At 37.9% G+C, this 22,302-nt stretch overlaps 3 protein-coding genes across 10 annotated transcripts in view; 1 reads left to right on the top strand and 2 right to left on the bottom strand.

Annotated features, from left to right (window-relative positions):
- The first annotated feature begins 1,586 nt into the window (after positions 1-1,586).
- Positions 1,587-6,276, top strand: LOC122080091 (cyclin-SDS-like). 2 transcript variants are annotated; one of them, XM_042646968.1, is made up of 7 exons: positions 1,594-3,169; positions 3,294-3,461; positions 4,499-4,665; positions 5,051-5,179; positions 5,490-5,670; positions 5,844-5,888; positions 6,004-6,276. In XM_042646968.1, the coding sequence occupies exons 1-7, from the start codon at positions 1,862-1,864 to the stop codon at positions 6,031-6,033; spliced, it is 2,028 nt and encodes a 675-aa protein (XP_042502902.1). In that variant the 5' UTR covers positions 1,594-1,861; the 3' UTR covers positions 6,034-6,276. The 2 variants fall into 2 exon arrangements, with proteins under 2 accessions (XP_042502903.1, XP_042502902.1); XM_042646969.1 differs by lacking the exons at positions 4,499-4,665; positions 5,844-5,888; positions 6,004-6,276 and having other exon boundaries at positions 1,587-3,169; positions 5,490-5,651.
- Positions 6,277-9,885: 3,609 nt separating this feature from the next.
- Positions 9,886-19,764, bottom strand: LOC122078499 (binding partner of ACD11 1-like). Of its 6 annotated transcripts, none has more exons than XM_042644499.1 (7): positions 19,514-19,764; positions 19,376-19,479; positions 15,833-15,916; positions 14,790-14,893; positions 14,634-14,709; positions 14,442-14,525; positions 9,886-10,653 (listed from the first exon to the last, which is right to left on the bottom strand). In XM_042644499.1, the coding sequence occupies exons 2-7, from the start codon at positions 19,379-19,381 to the stop codon at positions 10,081-10,083; spliced, it is 927 nt and encodes a 308-aa protein (XP_042500433.1). In that variant the 5' UTR covers positions 19,382-19,479; positions 19,514-19,764; the 3' UTR covers positions 9,886-10,080. The 6 variants fall into 6 exon arrangements, with proteins under 6 accessions (XP_042500433.1, XP_042500434.1, XP_042500436.1 ...); XM_042644500.1 differs by having other exon boundaries at positions 19,376-19,423; positions 19,639-19,748; XM_042644502.1 differs by having other exon boundaries at positions 19,376-19,423; positions 19,607-19,746.
- A 1,697-nt stretch (positions 19,765-21,461) lies between these two features.
- Positions 21,462-22,302, bottom strand: part of LOC122078743 (40S ribosomal protein S14) — a 6,965-nt gene continuing 6,124 nt past the window's right edge. Inside the window, exon 6 of one of the 2 annotated variants that reach the window (XM_042644853.1) lies at positions 21,462-21,769. In XM_042644853.1, the coding sequence (XP_042500787.1) occupies positions 21,702-21,769 (68 nt within the window). In that variant the 3' untranslated portion in view covers positions 21,462-21,701. The remainder of the gene's footprint in view (positions 21,770-22,302) is intronic. The other variant, XM_042644854.1, reaches the window with a different exon arrangement.

The following is a 22,302-nucleotide window of genomic DNA, read 5'->3' as shown; positions in this document are numbered from 1 at the left end:
TTCCCCTTTTTTCCCCTTTCTTAGGGTTGTGGCCCTTCTCGTTAGGGCTTGGTAGGACTCTTCCCCTAGTTTAGTCAATTTGGCTTTGTTTGTTATATTTATTTCTCTTTTTGTTTATATATTTTTTTTCCCATTCATAAAATAATAATAATAATAATAATAAAATAAAAATAAAAATAAATAAATAAAACTCTATTACTTCCAATTAAGAGAGGGAGACTCTCAGCCTTGTGAAACTCAAAAAAAGTGGGAAATGAACGATCCATGGTCGCAAGTCCCCTACACTCAAACACAAAAGGGCAACAAAATGATACTTACATCCACAAAAGGGCATCAAAATGATACTTACATCCCTGTGAAACTCAGCCACCCCCCCCCCTCTTTGATGCCCATGTGCATCCCTTGATTGCTCATTGGTCCCAACAGGTACAAGGCCACACAAGCTTTTCCCCAAAGGTTTGGGCTAGTGTGCCGAAAGACTACATGCTCAGTGGTTTTCAGGCTTAGGATTCTATTTCAGGCTTCCTGAATCTTGATTGGCCCAAGATGTGGTACCGGCCGCCAACGAGGTTGATACCCTATTGGAAGCTATAAGGAAGCCCTTGCCCCATCACCGATTGAGTTGGCTGGTAGTGCGTTCGAGTCAATAAACCCATTATCGCTCATTATTCCTGAGAAACATTGCTTGTCGTATGAAGGCTTCGACATATGGCTATGATTTTTTTGTTTTATTTTATTATTTTATTATTATTTTTTTTTTTTTTTTTTTAAGTTTAAGCCATATTGGCCATTACATACTAGACCCCCACACAGGAACCAAGACGCCAAGTACATACCCATGAAGGAGTCAAAAGGGGTGAAGACCACACTTATTGGAAAACAAAGAAATTGGTGCAAATTAAGCACCGATGCACTTGAAAGGAGTTGATCAAGTGATCAACACAAGTACCCCACCGAGCATTGCAAACCCCCGCTATGGACATGCATGGAGCACCTTTTTTTGTATACTAAACAAAGAATGTGGTACAAGCCTAACTGACCCATTTAATCAAGATAAAACGCCAATGGTCAAGTGATTTTCATCAGATTAAACTAATCGGATGGTATGAAAAGGTCTTCAAAAAACAACAGTAGATGGTGATTTGTAGTGTGCAAAAATCCCATGCTCACCAAGAGGTTCGATTAGCTGTTACCTACTTCCCTCGCCTACCTCAAAAAAAAAAGTCTTCAAAAGGACAACACCTAAAGCCTTTGTAAGGTTTTAGTACACCCAAACAGAACTCACCAATAGATTGTTGTTAGCTTTGGTATTACAACACAAAATATTTTATTATTAAATAAAATAAAAAATAAAAAAAAGGTTTACAACACAAAATATTCATGACTCTTATGAGGGTAAAATTTCCATCCTCCAACGACATTTTATCACTATATCTGCGTTGTCAACTTCTTGTATGCCACATTCATGGATTTGAAGGACAACATTTCCATCCTCTTTCGTGTCGCGCGGCTGAACTCAGAGCAGTAAGTTGGAGGAGTTTGACTGGAGGGAGTAACAAGCTAAAATGCCGCGAAGCAGCGAAGGGCGTGTGCTTGTTAACGTACGGACGTGGCCGATAAAGTGATTCCGAGGGACCACTAACACCTATAAATAGCGAGTAAATGCCCAAACGGTTGCAACTTGAAACTTGAGAAGCTCTATTAGTGTGGAACAGTGGAAGAAGTGCTCGCCTTCGCTCTTTCGCTAAATCGCTTGTCGTCTTTAACGATCGCGAATCCTAATCTTGCAACTCTCAATCGTTGCAGACAAAGAAAGGACCGGAAAGTTTCATGTTGAATCTCTAGATGAAAAGCAGCTGAGATGAAGAGAACCGAGACTTCGATTCTTCAACAAAGAAAGAAGAGAAAAATTGGAGCAGTCGAGTACAAGAAGAAGCTTCGTTCGAAAATTCCTCGTCGGAAGCGGCTCCAGATCTCTCCAGTCGTCGGTGGATCTGTGAATTTGTTGTTTTCTGATAATAAGCCAGGCTTCTCTGTTTTTGCAGAAGCTTCCAGTTCCTCTTCATGCTTTCCCGACGAACTTTCGTGTACTGCAAGCTGGATCTCAGTCGGTAATGAGAAATTGAAGAAGAAACCAAGATCTTCTAGCCGAAAGAGAAAGTTTGAGGATACAGGAAGATCTGAAGTTGTATTTGAAGTAGATGATCAAAGTTTCCGTCAATTGGAGAAGATTCCTGACGAAGAATGCCGGAGAATAACGAGGTCTTATTACCGACAGAGAGAAAATGAAAATGCAGCAGAGAACAAAAGAGTTGAAGAAGTCAGAGTAGAATTATCAGAATCATCTTGCTTAGAATCGTTTTGTGGAGTAGAGACTCGATTTCTCAGCGAAACTGATGAGTTTCCAGCGAGAAATCTGAAGTTAAAAAGCGGATCGGGTAATGGAGTTTCGAAGGCTGTGGAAGGAAAAGGAAATGCAGCTTCCGGAGCGATCTCGCTTTCTGAAAGCTCTTGTGTTCAAACCTCCACTCCTCAAGAAAAACTACGAAGTTTCTGCAAAATTGTCGAATTCTCAGAGAAATCGCGTACAGAGAGAGATAACGGAACCGGAAATTCTCTTGCAGTCGGACAGAATGAGTCTATTTCGGAGATTTCTTGCATTGAATGGCTTATTGAATCAAGAAACCAAAATCTATATCCGACTGCTGATGATTCATGCATAAAGACAACGAAGGAGGAAAATGAAGGTCAGGTATATGAATTTTCCGAAGTTTCACGAAATCAAGTTGAGACGAATTTAGCTGTCTCCAATTCAGAGTCTACTGCAGAGAAAAAACAAAAGGAATCCGACTGTGATGTCGAGCTAGCTTGTTTAGAAAAGCTCTCGTATGAAGCCGATTCATATAGTTCAACAAGCCAGGAAATGACAATCTCCACTCTCGAATCAGAGCTCTTCCCTACAATTTCCGATGGAGAGTTCTCAGACAACTCTCCGTGGCTTCGCGCTGAGTCTCCAAGCGATTTTTCCGACCGGTCATTCGGAAATTCAATTACGTCACCCTGTTTCTCGTTGTTTCTTCAATTCTCCCAACAATTCTCAAAGTCGAGCTCTCGTCCTAATGGGCAAGCCTCTTCTACAGTTGAAGACGAGAATCCCAACGAATTTACAGTATGTTCTGTAGGCTCTGAATGTCCTAACATAAGAACTCATTTAGTTACATTCTTGTTCTGTTTTTACTGTTTGATACTTTGATCTTCTCTTGATATTCTATGCAATTCAATTTTTGGTTCAGTTGATGAAGTTCGAAGATGAGGAATACGAAGAGAGCTACAGAAACTTCAGGAACAGAGAGAGAAGGCAAAATTTCTTACACGACTACACCGTGGATTACTACTCAGTGACGGAGTACGGCGAACTCGTCCTCCAGCAACGGTTGGTGATGGTTAACTGGATAGTTGAGGTGAGGTGTTGCTGGCCTCTTTTTCCTTATTAATTGCGTAGTTGGCATATACACGATCGCTGATTGGATGAATGCTTTCCTACTTCTAGATGTCTGTTTTAGTGCAAAGTATCCTTTTTTTTTTTTTTTCTAAAGAACTGCTCATGAGCAAAGTACGCTTCGTCTCCTCAGTCCTCACTCCTCAGTGGTCAATCCAACGAATGTCCTTGAGTCCTTCACCTTTCACTGCTCCTCGTATAGTCGTACACTCGCATGCCTGTAGTCCTCTAAAAAGTAGAACCTAAAGTGAATAAAGGGTTTTCACCCAAAAAAAAAAAAAGTGAATAAAGGGTGTTCTCGGCATTTCAGTTGTCAACTTGTAGTCACGTAAGGAGAAGTAGTTATTTCGTTTCCTGGAAACAACTTAGAGCTTGCGCTCTCAATCGCAAATCACATGACCCTTTTAACTGACAAAAGCATGTGCGCGTCCAATAGAATCAAGAGTTTGTTGGAGTTGTTGGACGAGACCGCAAGGGTGATTGAGATCTTCTGTTGTCCATCTAGTTTAGAAACAAAACGATTGCTAGGGGCAATATACAAAATGATACAGTGATCGATCCATCTCAATTAGTTTAGCTGTTAGCTCTACAGTCAACTTGACTGAATGATAACATCCATTCAAAGAGGGTAAGAATAATATTTAAATCACTTCCCTTTCCTGAGGCGACGGTTTTTTGTCAATTCGGAAAAAAAATAGTAATTACTTTATGTTCGAGTAGGCGTTCATTTTAATTTGTAATTTTTTGGTACTATTTCATTTGATTTATGAATTATTGATGGTGAGCCCTCTACCTTTATTCGCATTAGGAATTTAGAAGAATTCAATGATGACGCCACTATTAACAAAACTTATAGATTGCATTTCCTGGAGGAAGACCAGACAATCTAGATGCTATGTAGACAACAGTATTCCTTTACTTTGTAGGTACAAGATTTATGACCATTCTACCTTAGTTGTCCATTTCTCATTGGATTGTGGATGTTTTCTTAATGAGCAGCAATCGAATGCAAAGGAGCTTCAGTCCGAAACGATGTTTTTAGGGGTTAGCCTCCTCGACAGGTTCCTGAGTGAAGGATTCTTCAAACAAAAAAGGAACCTTCAAGTGCTTGGAATTTCTTGTCTCACCCTGGCCACCAGGATCGAAGAAAATCAACCCTTAAACTGGTATTACTATCTCCTCTCCAAATTATGCTTTGCCTACTTGGATCTTGAATTTGGATTTTGGTCTCGTCGTCTGATCTAAAATGTAGGTTTTATGAAGGGCTTAGACACTAGCTAATGCTAAGTCCCCTAGGCTTTCCTAGAAGGTTACGTTTAGCCGTTGCCTGTGCTTTCTCTTTTACACAAACTATATAATCATCAATGAAATAACCGTAATTTAATCATAGAATGGAACTGTAATGGTTATATGGGGATTATGTAGAAGATTAAATAGAATAAGATGGTTGATTTGATGGTAAGATAGTACTTCATTATCTGAGTGGGAAGTCTTCCACTGTCCAGATTAATTGTCATTTTCACTAATTATGCAATCATATGGGTGTTTCAGCGTTCGACAAAAGGTTTTCCATGTGGGGAGCGTTGTGTACAGCAGCTGCGAAGTGGTGGCTATGGAATGGCTGGTGCAAGAGGTCCTAAACTTCCAATGTTTCTTGCCCACTACGTACAACTTCTTATGGTACGCTCCAATTACTCCATTATCGTAGAATTAATTTACCTCCGATGATAACCATCAATGAGTCTCGAGTCAAGACATGGTAGGTAACTTGTAATGTAGGCTCGGGCTTGAGTCAATTCATTCTGTCTGAGCCGTATCTATTTTGGGCCTAAGCCAACTCTGAATAAGCTTCATAACTTCGGGTCTGAATAAACTTGCTCTTGGGCATGTAATTTTTCTTTTCTTACATGGTTTTATTTGAGGGGTGTGGGGAGCTTGAGCTTTATCTTTTTAGATGTTTATTCAAAGTAGGCGTTACATGTGTTTATAGGTTCTACCTGAAGGCAGCCAAAGCTGACGCAGAGGTGGAGAAGAGGGCCAAGCACCTAGCCATGCTGTCAATGCTGGACCACAGGCACCTATGCTACTGGCCATCAACAGTGGCAGCTGGGTTGGTCATCCTTGCATCACTAGCAAGCAATCAAGACTCATCCTGCCAATGGGTCATGGAGGTACTTCCTTTTGAAACGAATCTATACAATCTTCATCCAGTTACATGGTCTGCTTGATGATAATCGCATTTTAATCACCCTAAGTTCCAATACAAATTTTGTTACTAAGGCCTGTCTTTGCATGAAATATTAATCAGCTGAAATTCTCTCTTCTTTTTTTTTTTTGTCGGCAGACTCATGTTAGAACAAAAAAAGATGATCTGCCGGAGTGCATAAAGGTATATAAAACACAGCCATGTTTCAATTCTTTCCTAGCTAGGCTCAGTATATACTTCACCCATGAGCCATTAGTTAATGCTGGTCTCTTGGGTCAATGATTTATTAACTTGACAGAGCCTCGAGTGGTTGGTGAACTGCGTCTGATTGAGAACCAACAAGAACTCATCGATCTATTCTTTTCACTTAAGGCATTTGTTGCATTCATTTCAAAGACAGGGTAAATAAAACAGGTAAATCAAGATAGTTTTCCAGTCCTAACAAAAGAAACTGAAGTATTCTAAGCTGTAACATGATTTTTGTTCAGTCCTTAGTTGAATACTGTACTCATAGAATTTTCCCTTGTAATCGTTTTTTCACTCAAATACTGGAATCTGTACTGTTTTCAAATCTTTCCAAACTACATAAAGAGAGAATTCAAGCTACTGGGGATGAAATAGTTAATAAAATCTCCAAATATATAGGTGATTGGCACCTCAATTTTTATTGAAATATTCTTTTTTCTTATTATGATCCCTTTGGGGAACAATAAAGATCTCATCTCTTTGATTCCTGACTAGAAACCAAAGAATCCCGGCCCCCAAGGTTATTTGACAACTAACAATCATTAGTCCGAACCATTATATCATTATTATCTATAGAGATCGAGAAGCTATTTTTACACCTGCGACCAACCAAATTAGCCCCCCAAGAATGGACAACTAATAACAATTAGAAACTACGGTCTGATCACTTTTCTTTAGATGTAGCCATATGGAGCTCTCAAGTCTAACAAAATTAATCTATTTATTGGATGAGAGAACATTATTTGATAGCCAACGTACACATCAGCGCCCTCAGCCAATAGGAGGGTGTATGTGACTGTGTGAACATCTTCAGATGAGGCAGCACTATCTTTCTGCACCCACTGTGTCTTGGTGCAGGTATATGTTATCGGGTAGCATTATTTCTTTCATTTTATTAAACAAACTAAAGGAGCCCTTAGACACACCTAAGGTGACGAATTCCCTATCTAGTCCATGTGAGTTGAGCATCTCATTCATGTTCCGTCACTGCCTGGTTACGTTACCATAGTTTGGGGAATCCCTAAACATTGGTTTGGGGATACCTCTGGGGCCGTTGGGGAACTTATCCAGAATCACCGATTCTTTTCTTTTTGGAGGGGGAAGCGGGACGCTTTAAACCCAAACAATATATGTGAAGTACGAAATAATTCCAAAAATAATATTAAATGAATAGATGAAAGTCCATAACAGATAATGAAAATTTTAACAAATTTGAATAGGCAATGCAAAATATTACTTAAATCCATCTCTCTTAGATTATTCATATGTCCCATTTTTACCCCCAGAAAAAATGTTTCCCATCTCTACCATGTGTCCACCAAGTATTGGAATTTTTTTCTCTTCGATCTTCAGAAATTATTCTGATACCAGAATTTAACCATTGTTTTTTAAAGCTTGACATATCCATTGGAAGGGACTATAACAAGGGAGTAATATGAGATATCACCAATTGGTATTAGTGGCATTGGGCTAGTCACCTCCGGCTAAGATCAGAGCTCCCAACTGAAATGCCATGTGAAAATAGATGTATAAGGCTCTGTACGGTGCATCTCTGAAACAAATCCAAACTGTTGCTTTCTTGTAGAGAGGGGTGGGAAGGAAGAAGATTTTAGCGGTTGATGGGAGTGAATAAATGATAAAAGTGGAGAAAGAGACGTGAAGATGGGGAAGAGAGATTTTCTAATAGTTTTTTTAGAGGATGTGGGAAGGGGTAAGGAGCGATGTAGGATAGGATAAAAGAATAGAATACAATGAGGATTTCAAAAAGGATTATTGTCGCTTCTTTATAAATAAAAGGTGCAATTATTCTGCTTCAAAATTGGTGTGGGAACATCAATTTTACCGCATGAAAGAATGATACTGATGTTGTATCAATTTTTAACCCTAAATTCAATCATAAATCCCTCTATATTTCCTCCCATTTTCATAGTCGGTCTATTTAATTTGGTTCAAACTTAACATGTGAGTAAGGGTCATTGAGTTCTATATATTCATAAATTTCAGCCCTACTTGATCTGCCACATAGCAAATCAAGGTGCCATTGCTTTTTTTTTTTTGGGTAACAAATTTGTCATTAATTGTCCTCTACCAAAACCTCATTCCAAATAAAGACAAACCACAGCCAATAGGAAAACATAATTTCAAATCTATTATTTAAAAAATTGAAAGAGCTAAGATTGACGGTTGGAGGTGGGTAGCCTTAGAAAGTAAACCAACTTCTTGAACTTGGATAAGTTGAAAGGAAGGGGAGGAAATTATTTAAGAAATAATGCAATGGCGAAAACTCAGGAATCAAGAATACTAATAATTCATCTTTTCTACCTCTCAGGCCTTCTATTTGAAAAGAATGCAACCATTTCTTTTTCTTTCTTTTCACATACTCGGATATTTTTTATTTTTTATTTTATTATTTAGTCAATAGATCAAATTCCATTAATGACAAGCGTCCAAGAAGAACCTCGTGGCCATTACAAACCAAATATTTACGATGAAACTTGGTGATCTGATCCACCACACACGAGAGGGCCCTAATTTGGATGAACTAGAGCAAGATAATCGAGAGATATTTTACGAACATTAGGATAGCCTAGTGGTGATAGCTTTGATTTGTGAAGTCGGCACCCAGGGGAGGAGGTCGTGGGATCGAACCCTGTCGTACGTATTGTGTGAGTGTGTGTATGTGTTTTCTTATTTATTCTATACCCACCCGTGGGTTGCCCAGATGGTTAAGGCGAACTGGGAATTATGTGGATTAGGCGCACGGTCTTAGGTTCGATTTCCCATCTATGTATCTACGATTTAAGTGGAGATCATGGCATGCTGGCCCGGATACCTTGGTTAACAAAAAAAAAAAAAAAAAAATCGAGAGATATTTTGTGCCCTATTAATGCAATGGAAATGAAAGGATGAAAAGGTGGAACACAGTCAAGACTTCCAGAACTAGAGCAGAGGCCACAGCTGCCTAGTCGAGAGATGAAACACAAACAGGAGCTTTCAAAATCCCCACAAAGAGATGTATTTGCAAGGACCAAATTTTCTTTCACCCACAGTGAAGAGAAATCTATTCAACCAATGGTCATCATTGCGTTTAGATGGAACTCTTGGAACAGTGAGAGACATTTCGAACTCTCAACAATATATAAGGACGGGTAATTTTTTTGAGGGGAAATGTTTTCTGTGGAGTGTGACCCTTACGCTTCCTTGTGCGCTCTCATTGGCCCTTGCACATGGGTAGGAATTGCACTCACCCACAAAAAACACTTCCCTTTATTTTGAATATGACTATCAAACTCATATAGCTTGGAGTATAGCTCAGTTTATAGGCAGCACTTAATAGCCTCACCTCACACTTTTGGAATGCAAAAAACATTTCAAACAACAAAAAGAATGTAACACTACTAATCAGCATAACCTGTTATAGATCAAGTTTCCTTCACATTAGTAGATCATAAGAATGTCCAAAGTAAAATCTATCAACTAATACACTCGACCAATATGAGGTAAAGGCGCAACAATATATTTCAAACAAGTATATGAGAAAATAATAACATGAATTTCAGACAGATCCAACTTCAATTTTGGATTAACTATTTTTTTCTCCTCTCAATTCCCAATATTATTGTCGTCTTCTATCTCTCCCATAGTTCATTTGTTGATTATAAAATGTTTGTTTGTATTAAATCCCCACCCCCACCCCCACCCCCAAAAAAAAATAAAAAAAAATGAAGGCAGCAGCATTTGGTCATTTCATTGTTGGGAAGGGAGGGGAACAAGAGAATAAACCAGGCAGTTGCAAATCATTTCCAATATTTTGAAGTGTCAATTGTCAAAAGCTTCGTAACTGAAAAGGAAGCTATGTGGAGGTTCCAAGGGTCTAAATTGTGAGATCTCAAAGTATGGTGAAGTACTAGGAAGAGGAGTCCCAAATGAAGGGTGTCAGGGAAGGAGAAAGTCTTAAAAATCCATTCATTTACATGGTCTACAGTAAACATCAGTTAAACACTCTATATCAAATTTAATCCAACAGTAATAAACTAAGCTAATTAAAAATGGACCTTCAAGAAAAAAAAAACAATATACAAGAAGTGGGAAAAATTGAAATCAAAATATAAAAATTAAACCTCAGCAATCATATGATGCCAAGCTTACCTTCATCAGCTGTATCGATTGGCACCATCCGGGGCTCCCCTGTTGAAGGCTCATTGAGATGTATACAGGAAAAGTCATTAACAATCTCCGTTCTATGCCTATAGACCGTCTCCTTCTCTTCCTCAGCTCTGTCAACCTTCTCCTTGGTAATGTGGCTCAAATCCTCGGCTGCCTTGGCAACCACGTTTAAGGCACCTGACACCCATGATGCACCAGCTGAGATGTAGTGGTTGTTCATTAGGGCTGACCCTGCGCTGCTTGCCTTCTGCTCAGCCAATCCAATGGCTGATCTCGTCTTCTCAGACACCTGGAACCGCTCATCCACCTCCTTCATCTTCTCATTGACTATAGAAGTCCCAATGCCTATCTTTTCTCTCAGGCCCATCCTTCTGTCAAGGGCCACAACAGTATCAGAGGCATTCGACATCAAGTGATGCCGTTCATCAAAGGCCCTTGCCTTGTTTAAAGCATCCTTCCCCAGTACAAAGCCCCTAGCAAGCATGCTGGTCACAACATCCTCAGCCTTCTTGACAGCTGAATTGGAATTAGAAGGCTTGTACCACATAAAGAAATTATTAGAGGGAAATTGCTTTAAATAAGAGGAAAGCAAGAGTATATATTACAAATTGTAAAATCTATCATGAACCATAAAGAACAGAACAGAACATACATCAATACAAACTTCAGTGACCTCCTCTTTTTAGTAAGATCAACATGGACAAATAACAAAACATGTTTCCATTATCCAAAAAACCTGAGTTCCATTAAAAAAAAAACATGGTACATCCTTTACCCAGAAGAAAAAAAAATTATTTCAATCCCAAAGCGGGTCATTAGACATTTGGTTGCAAGTAAAATCATCAAGGAAGCAAGAAGAAGTCACCTGTTTGTTTGATCTTTAATTTGTGAGCATTGGATAAGGTTAATAAACAAAATATGTTCAAATTGAAAAAGGGTAATTTCCAATGCCACCCCCTAGAGAATGCCACTATTAGAGAGACACCCCCTGCACAATACCAAATTATACTTAGACCCCCTGCCGTCAGTCACTGTTAAGTGAGGATTTGAAATGAAGTTTTTACCCTTTTGAGTAAAATGCATGACCCTAAATCCTATCCTCTTCTTCGCCACACGAAGACAAACGACGAAAAAATTTACCCTTCTTCGCCCTCAGCTCCGCCGTTGCAAAATGCCCCATCCACCACCACTGCAACTTTACCTGTCACTTGGTGTCTGTTTTGTTAGGGTTTTGATTGCTGACCATGAAGCGCTAGGGTTTTGGATTCTTATGGCTTTGGGAAACTAGACTTAAATATCCTTTAAATTAAGTATGAAATGGTTGAGATCTTATGATGAGGATCACGATTCGATTGGGGAGAGAGGGATTTGCAAAGATTGGGGTCGAAGGGATCATAGTCTGTAACCCTTTCTCCATATATATCATTTGGATCTTTCTACAACCACAACTGTCTACCACCCACTCAAAACTCTGCCACAAATCTCTCTGCTTCCTTCTGGGCTTCTTTTTAACTCTCCATCTCTCACAAAATCAATGGAGATCACCCGACCAATTCCAGCACAGAACGGACTAGCAGCTTTCCAGCCATCACGAACCACCTTGGCCTCTCGAGTTTCTCGTTTAAACCCTCTCACAAGGGCATCATCAGCTTCGATTCAGACCTTAACCATCAAGCCTACTACTACTACTACTACTACTACTACTACTACTACTACTCAGACCCATCTCTCTAATCTCGAGAAGCTGCTCCAGAAGCAGACCCCTTAGCTCTTACAATATAATTCACATACTCCGAATTAAGGATTCTAGCAATGGGTCATCACGGGGAAAAAGGGTCAAGAATCTCTTTGAAAGTATGAAAAGGTCGATATCTTACGATGAAGCTGAACCTAAACCTAAAGTTGAACCCAACCGAAATGCAGAAGTCCAGGAGTGTGCACTGCAAATTGCAAGGAATTGGAGAGTGCGCATGTTGTAAAGTCAGAGATGGATTTGGAGAAAGGAGGGAAATCATCAACTGAAGAGAAATAGAACACAACAGGTTTGGGGATGAAGAAGATGGAGCTAAGTTGTGAGGGGTTAAGAGAGGGTATATTAGGTACTTCACTTTTTTGAAGGTATTTTGGTATTTCAAAAAATATATATCTGCTGATGTCAGCATTTAAGGTATATTCGGTAACAGTGACAAACAGTAGGGGGTCTGAATATAATTTGGAATTATGCAAGGGGTGTCTCTCTAATAGTGGCATTCTCTAGGGGGTGGCGCTGTAAATTACCCATTAAAAAATGTGATTGGAATTGTCAAAGTTAATAGCGTGCAAACATGATACTACACTTTTTTTGTTCTGAACTTCATTGTCAGTACAAACTTTTATAATTCAACAGATTAAGATCCAGGGTACTTGGCGGTGGTAGAATTAAAAATGGTAGAATGAAAAACAGTTGACTTTGCAACTCCAGGGTATTTGGTGGTGGTAGAGTTAAAAATGGTAGAATCAACAATATAGAACATGAATGGCTTGTTGGCTTGTTGATCTTATAATATAAGATTTGGGCCATTTGGTAGACAACTAGCTGACCGACCAGTCAATGGGATTGTGACCAAAATGCACCACATGCCTGAAACCGGCATTAAATATGAATGTCATCAAACTGTGACAATAAAATTCAGCATCCATTGACAATGAACAACTGGCTACTAAGTCATTTTAGAATACACTGTGGTCATTTTCGCAAAGTGATAAGATCTTATTTATTTAACCAAAACTAAGGAAAGAAGTGAATGATCATAAAAAAGAATAATTTCAAAGCATATGCAAAAGCAAGCATTATAAGGAATTGACCTGATGCAAAGAAAGAACTCCATCTTCAATGTTAGCAAGACCAGAACTCCAAAATAAAACTAACAATGGGAAGACAATGGGTCCTTCACTTTTGGAACTAGAACACATGCAGAACCTTCTTGGGATTTTATTTCAATCCAAAGTCTCTTTTTTTTTTTTGGCAACAATATGTTTACATTTTCTTTTATTCATAGTGTTGTTAGGAAGTAATTTAAAAGCTTCCTGCCCTTTTGGTAGCAGTCCAATTAGAGAGGAAAACTGTAATAATTCTTCTCATGAAGGGAAGTTAGGGTTTTCAAATGAGAGACTTCCAGCAGGAGATATCCTTGTACTGGATAGATATTTAATTCATTTTGATTTTTGAGTAAGCCGGTTCTATTCAGAATAGGAGTTTGACTGGGCAGGGGTCTCTACAAGTCAACTGAACTCAAATGAGCCTTATCCTAGCTAAATGGGGTTGGCTACATGAATCCTGTTTAGACCCATGGCAGTTGAAAACCAACATGTCTATCAAACCAATCTCCAGCAAGTCCTGGCAAGGGTTTCCAAGTTTCTAAGCCTCAAGGTGAGAACCTAAGCTATAGGATGGAAACAGGTCAGATTCAGTGTAAGTTTTCAATAACAAACACAACACTGATTGGCCTAACAATCCGCCCAACCTAAGACAACCTGGTTGGGCAGGGAAGAAGGCAGAACAATTTCTGGCCGGCAGACAATAATATAAAGAACCTAATAAGAAATAAATTTTAAAAAGACTTTCTTTTTAAAGGAAACTCTAAAAATAAAGGACCCGAGATATAGGCTATAACTAATCATGTTTCATAAACTGAACCCACCAGGGTCAATAAAATACAGTCCAAACAAGAATCCCAGTCCAATTAAATAGCTACTTCTGCTCTAGGGCAGCTTAGTTTGCACCAATTCAATATGGAAAACTTCATCTAAAAGGAAAGCTCTGGCCAAATGAAGCTATCATGTCTCTATATCAATATATATACGAACCAAGCCCAGCTTATCTACATATGCCCTAGTTCTGCTATATGGCAGCTTAGTTGGCACCAAGCATAGAGGTCACATGTCCATGTCACAACATACTCATGGAAAATTTCAGCACAAAAGCATTTTGCCTCATGGCAAAATAATGATTTAACAATGGTTGACAAGTCAATACTTGAAAAGGGATTTGGCAGTCAATAATTCAAAGAAAATGTCCAATACATGGGCATAACATTGCATGGACCACAAAATATGACATGTGGTATGCCAAATACATGTTGCCTATCCAATAGCAGAATGGCCATACCAAGCCTCCATGTGGCTTAAAGGAGACATCAGGTACTTTGGGAACATCTCAAGAGGATGATACACCCCAAATTCCTTGTACGCACAGGTTGAAATTCCCTACTGCTAGAACAATTGAGGAATAACCATACATGCAAAATATATGAAAAGAGAATTTTGACAGAACCACGGAATTACCGGGCTATTTGGAATAGCTTCAGGGGGCAGCAGGTAATTTTCATCTGGTGCTATAGAGACAGAAAGATCATAAATGGCAGCTCCCTGCATGAATATTTCAAAGACAGTCCAAACAGAAATGATTCAGTGTTTAAATGTCTGTACATGCTACCTAAAGGTTTAACCCTCCCCTATAATAGACAATTTACTTACCGATAGAAGAACCGCTGTGTCTGCTTCCTGCGAATCCTTGAATGTAACATATGCAAGCCGAGAACTTTCAGACTCCCTAAAAGTAGGTGATGCAAGCTTTCTTCAGAATCGAACTAGTAAAGAAACCAGCTGGCAGGTACATAATAAGAGACCAACCTTTGCATCTCAATATATTGAATATCACCAGAGAAAGAGAAGAAATGTTTGATATCCCCCTCTGATGCAGCTAATGAAATGTTGCTAACTTTCACTGTCTTTATCTGCAACACAAAAGACCAAAATAGTGTATGATGGACCATAATTTGCAACCAATTCAAAAAAAAAAAAAAAAGCAAATGAAAATTCATCAAATAATTTAACATACAAAGTGTGCTGAGAACATTATATTCAAAATTAGGATCCCAAAGATTAAAGAAATAATAGCAGAAACACAAGTTTGACAGAGCCTAAAACCAAAATGAAAGCAGTCAGAATTACTGACACGGGCTTACGAGAAAAAGGATTAACCACAACAAGAGACTATAGACAGAAATTGTAGTAATAAAATAAATCAACGGGATGATTATACCTTGACGTCCCAGCTTTATTAAAATAAAAAATAAAAAGGAAAAAAGAAAAAGAAAAATAACTAACAGAATCCCCCTTGGTGAGGCACTTAAGAATGATTCCCCATCTACATGACCTGCTCACTAACCTCCCTTCTCTAGTTATTAACTAGTGGTAGGGCCTACAAAAAGGGCTGAGTTGAACCTGACTGGTAAGAACTTGAGGCGGTAACAGAGAGGAGAGAAAGATGTTGACCACCTAGTTAATGATTGTTTATAACCTGTAACCGTTTTAGAAGTAACATGAATTATGTGATGAATGCACCCCTCCCCTTCTTTCTACCCCCATTAGAAAGGGGAGGTGTAGTGCGTAGGTGATTATTTATTCCTCTTAAGAGCACAATTAATTGTTTATAAGGAAGGAGATTCTATTAATTACATTTTGAAGAATGGAAATCAGGAAAATTCCCTATATTGTTTCGATTTCCGAGACATTCTTCTTTCTTAGCACATCATTATGATCAGTTGATCACTGGAGTTTTGAATCTGCAATTTTTTTATGTAAACAGATTGTGCACCCCTTGGTGGAACCCAGCTTTTAAGGATATTATAATCTCAACTAGAAATGGAATTTCGATTAAATTTTAATCTTACATCCGAAACATTGATCGTCCAATTTGATGTAATGGGCATCGGAGGATCTGAGCCTTTGTTTGGATCACTTTGATCCACTGGGACCTGCACATAACATGCCCACTTAGGTGCTTCTTGGGGAGAATAGGAAAACCAAAAGGCAAAAGCACTCAAGTGAAAAATAGATTAATAGAACTACTTCGAATTCAATAATGACATAGATGGATGTAGTTTGCAGTACCAAGGCAAACATAGTGAATAAAGGTAGCAGGAAAAGGGAAATGATCAGCATTAGACAATGGATCCTTATTTGAAAAGGAATCAGTAATCATGATGGTTAAAAGTGGAAAGATACAGGTGATCAATCTAAACAACACTGCTAACAGTACTCTCTTTTGTGCTGATGTCACCAGATTCTGCTTATAATCTACCTGATCATTCACTTAAAATATGCCTCAATCAGGTCCTAAAATCATCATCGCATGATGAGGTTGAAATATCCAACATTCAAAACTGCAGATCATGCATGATTTATCCAAGGATACCACTACTAACACTACTATCTTCAATTTCCCTTGGCTTCACAAGTGAAAGAGAACGAGTCTTCCTGTTTGCACCCTTATCTACAGGACATACTGGTTCACTAACCATGCCTAGAACGCAACCTCATTGAAGTCTCAAATAGCACAGATTGAAAAAGGTATGCATATAAAGTTGGAAATGGAAAGAGAAGAGAAGTAGAAGAATAAAGGTTAGAAGGATTTACCGCTTCCCCACACAACACCCCCCTCCCAAAAAAGGATATTATGCAGTTTAAGAGAATAAGAATGCCAGCTGCAAACCAGGCCATCAAACTGGACCCAAAATGAACTAATATGTTTAATTTTGAATGTCCAATGAGTTATCTGTTTGGGTTTACTATTTAATGGACCAATTCTATAAGCACACATATTAAGGATTTAAGTCATATACAGAATACGTATTTAGTTTCTATTTCGTTAAAGTTCAAGAGTAGTTAGGGGTTTCATATTTTTCTTATGTCTACAGAGAAATAAACAAAGAGTAGGGTATCATACCCACTAGGAACGAATTGAGAAATAACTCAACCTTGAACTTGTGAGTTCTGTGAGAGACAGAGCATGGTTTTGCGGGATTCAAAACTGGTCTACTGTGCCAAGGCTGGAGTTGGCGGCATTCCTTCTCCACAGCTAGGTGAGAGGCCAAACATATCTTCTTCCATCTTCCATCTTCTTCTCCTTCTTCCATTAAAGTTTCAGATCATTGCTCTCTTTGGTGTCCTATGGCAGCAACATACCTGTCTTAGTATCTATTTTCTGTTCATTTTTATTTTCTACACAGTCTTCTTACTATGCCTCCTTAGTTGCTAATTTTATTGCCACTTTTTGGTTTCCCTCGTTATTTCTTCCAATAGCTACTGTTTTTTTTTTCTATGGTTGCTACCTATTGGCTTGCTATTTCAATTACTTTCTTATTCTGTCCATCTTAGTTACTAGATATCTTCTACGTTTCTATTTGGTTACCTGCTTTTTTAGACTACTCCTTATCTTCCAATCTAACCGTTAATTTTGGCAACTAGCAATTTATGATTCTAAATCAAGGGTGCTATTTTGGAAGTGGCTAAATTCTGGTTTCAATTTTCAGTCCCTAAACCCTATGATCCTATATTACATGAAGTTTTCTAGCCCTAATATCCTTAGGTGATAAGACCACCCCACCAGGTAGATTACATAAAAAATGCCCTCAATCTCATGATAAGTAGGAAGAAGTGAAGAAAAAGAAAATGGACGAAGGATAGATGAACAAACAGCATCTCTCCTACATGGAAAGATTACAAAAAACTTGGGCAAGCACGTATTGCAGGTTATAGGAGCATGAATCATTCTGAAAATCACTACAATGAAGTTGACTCATTATTTTTTCCATCTCAAAAAGGTTTAGCCATATAACTTCAATGATTCTGTGAACATTTATGTTGGAATAAAAGCACTGCTCTCTATTGTTTTATCACAGAATAGAAATAAAGTTCTAAATTTGGTATTTGGTAGTCAGTTGATCATTTTTTCATTCATGCATAGAACAACCAGAAACTCAAAACCCTGTTGCAAAGGCTGAGTTTGATCCCTGGACTTCATCTTTCATTTCTAATGGAGAGCAACTCAGATTGAAGTTGCCAAATTTAAACTTTTTATACCTTGGAGTTGGGAGTTTTTTTAAGGAACGATATCTACTCCTTTCCATATGCATTGACTGACCGTGTATAAGGTCAGTCATCCTTGAGCTGACAAAATTAATCTACTCCATATGCATCTACTCCTTTCCAGAATTAATAACATCGCCCTTGAGCTGACAAAATTGAAATAGCAAGAGATGGTGATTACGAATCATCCTAATGACACATCTTCATATATAAGGATCTCAATCTTCCGTTCCAAATTCTTGAAGAAATACTGACATTACAAGGAACTTCCACGAATCTATTATAAAATATGCAACATCAATGGGCCATTGTATGCTGATTATTAATTTTCTTTGATCCAATCTATGGTAAAGCTCATTGAAGGAGTTTGGAAAGGGTTTATAGTATTCCACTGAACCAGGTCAGTTTGCATGTGTTATCTTTTTTCAGTTGATACTGGTTTTCTAATCTAATTCAAAGAAAATTCCAACTGTCTCGAAAGCAAGCAAAAAAATTTAGAAGGAAAGGACCTTAGAAAATGCCAACCATAATCCAAATTCCAAACCAACTCAAAAGGAGGGGAGGAAAGGAGCTTAAAAAGGTCGACCGTTTTCCAGTATAAAATCCACAATGACCCGTAACAAGAAGTACAAAACACTATGGTTGAACACATGAAAGCAGAATTTTAGAAATGAAATACTCTGCACAATGTAGAAAATGAACAGAAAACAGAAAGACCCAATCACACAACCACAACGCAAGGATTTAGGTGGTACAGCAAGGTATCTACGTCCATGGAGAGATAAGAGCAATTTTCACTAACAATGAAGAAAAGGTTACACTCTCTTCCTCACGCCTCTCTCTCTCTCTCTCTCTCTCTCTCTCTGTTTACAAAAAATTCTCATAACCCTAAAAACTCCCATCGCAACAAGAATATCAATAAATACATTGAAATGAACAGAGCCACTGATCAAATTAATATAGATGAATTCAGATCAAAACCAAAAGCAGCAACGCCTTATAAACGGTAACAAACCCAAATGACCAATGATTCTACAACTCGAAAGTCTGGGATTCACGCAATCCCACAATGACCAAACAAAAAGCATTATCAAAAACTAACGACTCTAGACAATATACATTATATATCCATATGTTGCAGATACCCAACAATGTATACTTTTAACAATTTTAATAAGAGAACAATGAAATATAGTAAACAGCATTAAATTCAATGCATCAGTTCGCATTAACGAAGAAGAACCACTATTACTACAGCCCAATTTAGAATCAAGACAGACCTAATAATCAACCGATTTCTAGACTAAATAACAAGTTCATGAACAGTAATAAGATCAATAACTTACCGACATTTGAAAATTGGTTAAAGGAATTCGCAGGAAAATGATAGATCTCTGAAAAATTAGAAACCAAATTTGAGAACTCCAGGAGAGACAGACAGACAGACAGACAGAGAGAGAGAGAGAGAGAGAGAGAGAGAGAGAGATTTCCACAAAAGAATTCAGAAATGCAGATGATGGAAAATATAAAATTTTACTGGAAGATAGAAGAAAAAAATGAGATGGAAGGAATGTAACTGAATAACTGAAGGTGAGAGAGAGAAATAGACAGGGAGAGATGGATTGCAGTTTTTCAGTGATAGCCACGTCGGGACCAACTGCTCGCAGCGGGAAGTTCGCGCGCCCTCAAAATATTCGTAACGTTTTCGAGAGGTGGGGAGTTTTTCGACCTTCCATTCTCGACGGCTTAGTTTGTTTGTAAGAAATGAATAGGAAAAAGAAAATTTCAAAGAAAAAAAATTAAATTAAAAATAAATAAATGAATAAAAATAAAAAATTTAAGAAGAGAAATAGACAAATAAATTAATTTTTCAAGAGAGATTTCAAAAGCTAAAAATAAAATTAAAAAATATTAAAGAATGTGGCAAATCGGCAGGGTATTGATATCGATGTCTACGGACATGAATATGGATCTGATAAGACACGATCCGATCCAATTCCTAAAACCCTGTGACCCGCGCTCTTTGATTCTTCCTCTTAGCCAACAATTTGGATGTGGGAACCTTAGACATGCCATTTGTCTCATGAATCTACCTGAAATGCTTAATAAAAAGGATTATTGACCTTGATCATATGGTTAATTTCTTCATATCGTGTGATTAAATTGGTAGGTGACAAACAATTTGGATGTGGGAACCTTAGACATGCCATTTGTCTCATGAATCTGCTTGAAATGCTTAATAAAAAGGATTACTGACCTTGATCATATGGTTAGTTTCTTCATATCGTGTGATCAAATTGGTAGGTGACAAATTGACAATGTCTGAACCAATTAATTGGGTGTTTAACCAGAAAAACACCTATTATTAATTGAGTTATGTTTTTTTGGGGGTTGAATAATATTTGAAAGAAAAAGTTTTCTTTCACCGATGGCTGAGACAATCTGAAGTCATGTATATCTTTTGAGGGACAAGATTTTCTGCCCAAGAGCAGCCCTTGCACCAAAGACACAGGGTGCCATGGGCCTAAGGTCCTATTTACGTATATAAGAAGCAGAAATTAAATATTGAATAAAATTGTTTGTACATCTATATTATTTTTAGAGTTGAGATATTCTGTTCCCTGGATACATAAGCCAAATGAACTAAAAACAAGACCACTTCGCTGGTACAATAGGCTCAGGCACAAAAACAAACACTTGGCCTTCTTTTTTTACCCAGTCACCGGATAGAGAGAATCTGTTCACTCATGGGTTCTAGTATCATAAACTTGAAACAATTGTGAGAATAACTTATTCATATACAAGGGCAAGTCATTTACACATCCCAATGTGAAAGAATACTTCAGCCTCTTTTAGGTACCGGGACTTACAAAAAGTTGTTAACTAAGAAGTTATGTGTTTCCCAAAGGCTATGTTTGGTAGCCAAGAGAAGAAAAAAAGAGAAAAAAAAAATCTAGAAAAGAGAAAAAATGGTGAGAAAATAAAACTGAGTATGTATGTTTAGTTACCAAGAGAAGAAAAGAGAAAAATTCAAAAAATTTTGAATTTTAAGAGAGAGATAGACACATAAGAAATCATTGTATAATCATTAATTTTTTGTCTTATTATGTTTTCATATATTCTCATGTTTTATTGTGTTTATGACAAGAAAATTTTGGGAAGAAGAAAATAAAATTTCACAACTCTTAAGAGAAATTTTAAATTTGAAAAGGAAAATCTTCTCTTGGGTGGGTGAAAGACATACCAAGTGCAAAGAAAAATTCTTAACCCAAGGAAAAAAGTACAAAAAAATGTACCTTTTTCTTTTCTTCTCTTATATTGGCTACCAAACACAGCCAAACGAAAAAATTTTGAAACCTGCTTTTAAGTGCCCTTCTCAGGTAATTTTGTGAAGTAGCTGTTTCTCAACTCACCCATCACAATGGAGCAACCTTAACGAAAAGCAATATCCATGCATTATAAAATAAGAAATGAATTTCAACTAAAGGTGCCATGATTACTATGTAAATTTTACTACATCCGAAAATGTTCTCAAAAACTGCCAAATAATCTCACCAAATGACAACAGCCTGGAGTACCATAAAATTTTCCATAGCTTTTCCCCAAAAAAGAAAAGAGACTCGAGAAACTGCAATTACCAAACATCGTTGATGGCTTGATAAAAAAAAGAACCTACAGCCTCCTCCCTCTTCTCCCACCCTTTCTTCGGGTGCTGTCGGTAGGAATTGGGGTCACATCTTCTGAGACACAGAACAGGATTCAGAAAAATCACATTTCATAATCCAAAAACACATTATAATTGAAAATAAAGGACCACCTATAAAGCACTGGAACTAAATTCAAGTCAACAAATTATCACACAATCAAATTTTCAGTGAAGTATCCAGCCATCTTGTTGCAATTCACCGAGGAAGACGGAAGCGATGAGGAACATAGCACATAAAACATGCATATTGCATATAATATTCACAACTATCATATAAAAAACACAAACTAATGAGTAATGACATTATTCCCCAGGACATTTTTAAATTAACCAGGTAAAACCAGTCAGCAGCATACTTGTCATGGTGACAAGGTGAGGGAGGTGAGGTGAGGCAAGGCTGGCCAACCACTTTAGTGCCTTGGCGAATAGGCATTGGCACATTGCCATCTTGCACAAGGCACCTATTTGGACTAGTATACATTATATGGATTGAGTTCAACTATGAGATAGGTCCAACGCACAAAATCCCCTAATCCACTAATGGCGGAAATAGCCAGAACCCCCCCC

This window comes from Macadamia integrifolia, chromosome 5 (assembly GCF_013358625.1).
Source record: "Macadamia integrifolia cultivar HAES 741 chromosome 5, SCU_Mint_v3, whole genome shotgun sequence".
In the NCBI taxonomy this organism is placed as follows: Eukaryota; Viridiplantae; Streptophyta; class Magnoliopsida; order Proteales; family Proteaceae; genus Macadamia; species Macadamia integrifolia.
The sequence above is the reverse complement of the archived record's forward strand: the minus strand, read 5'-3'. Positions and strand labels throughout refer to the sequence as shown.

Coding starts and splice junctions, on each gene's coding strand:
- LOC122078499 (XM_042644499.1), bottom strand. Junction 14,526..14,633: donor ACACAGCGGTTCTTCTATCG/GTAAGTAAATTG, acceptor ATATTCATGCAG/GGAGCTGCCATTTATGATCT. Junction 10,654..14,441: donor AAGCTATTCCAAATAGCCCG/GTAATTCCGTGG, acceptor ATGTGGTACAAG/CCTTCTAATTCCAATTCAGC.
- LOC122080091 (XM_042646968.1), top strand. CDS start 1,862: ATGAAGAGAACCGAGACTTCGATTCTTCAACAAAGAAAGAAGAGAAAA. Junction 4,666..5,050: donor GAAAATCAACCCTTAAACTG/GTATTACTATCT, acceptor TGGGTGTTTCAG/CGTTCGACAAAAGGTTTTCC. Junction 5,671..5,843: donor CCTGCCAATGGGTCATGGAG/GTACTTCCTTTT, acceptor TTTTGTCGGCAG/ACTCATGTTAGAACAAAAAA.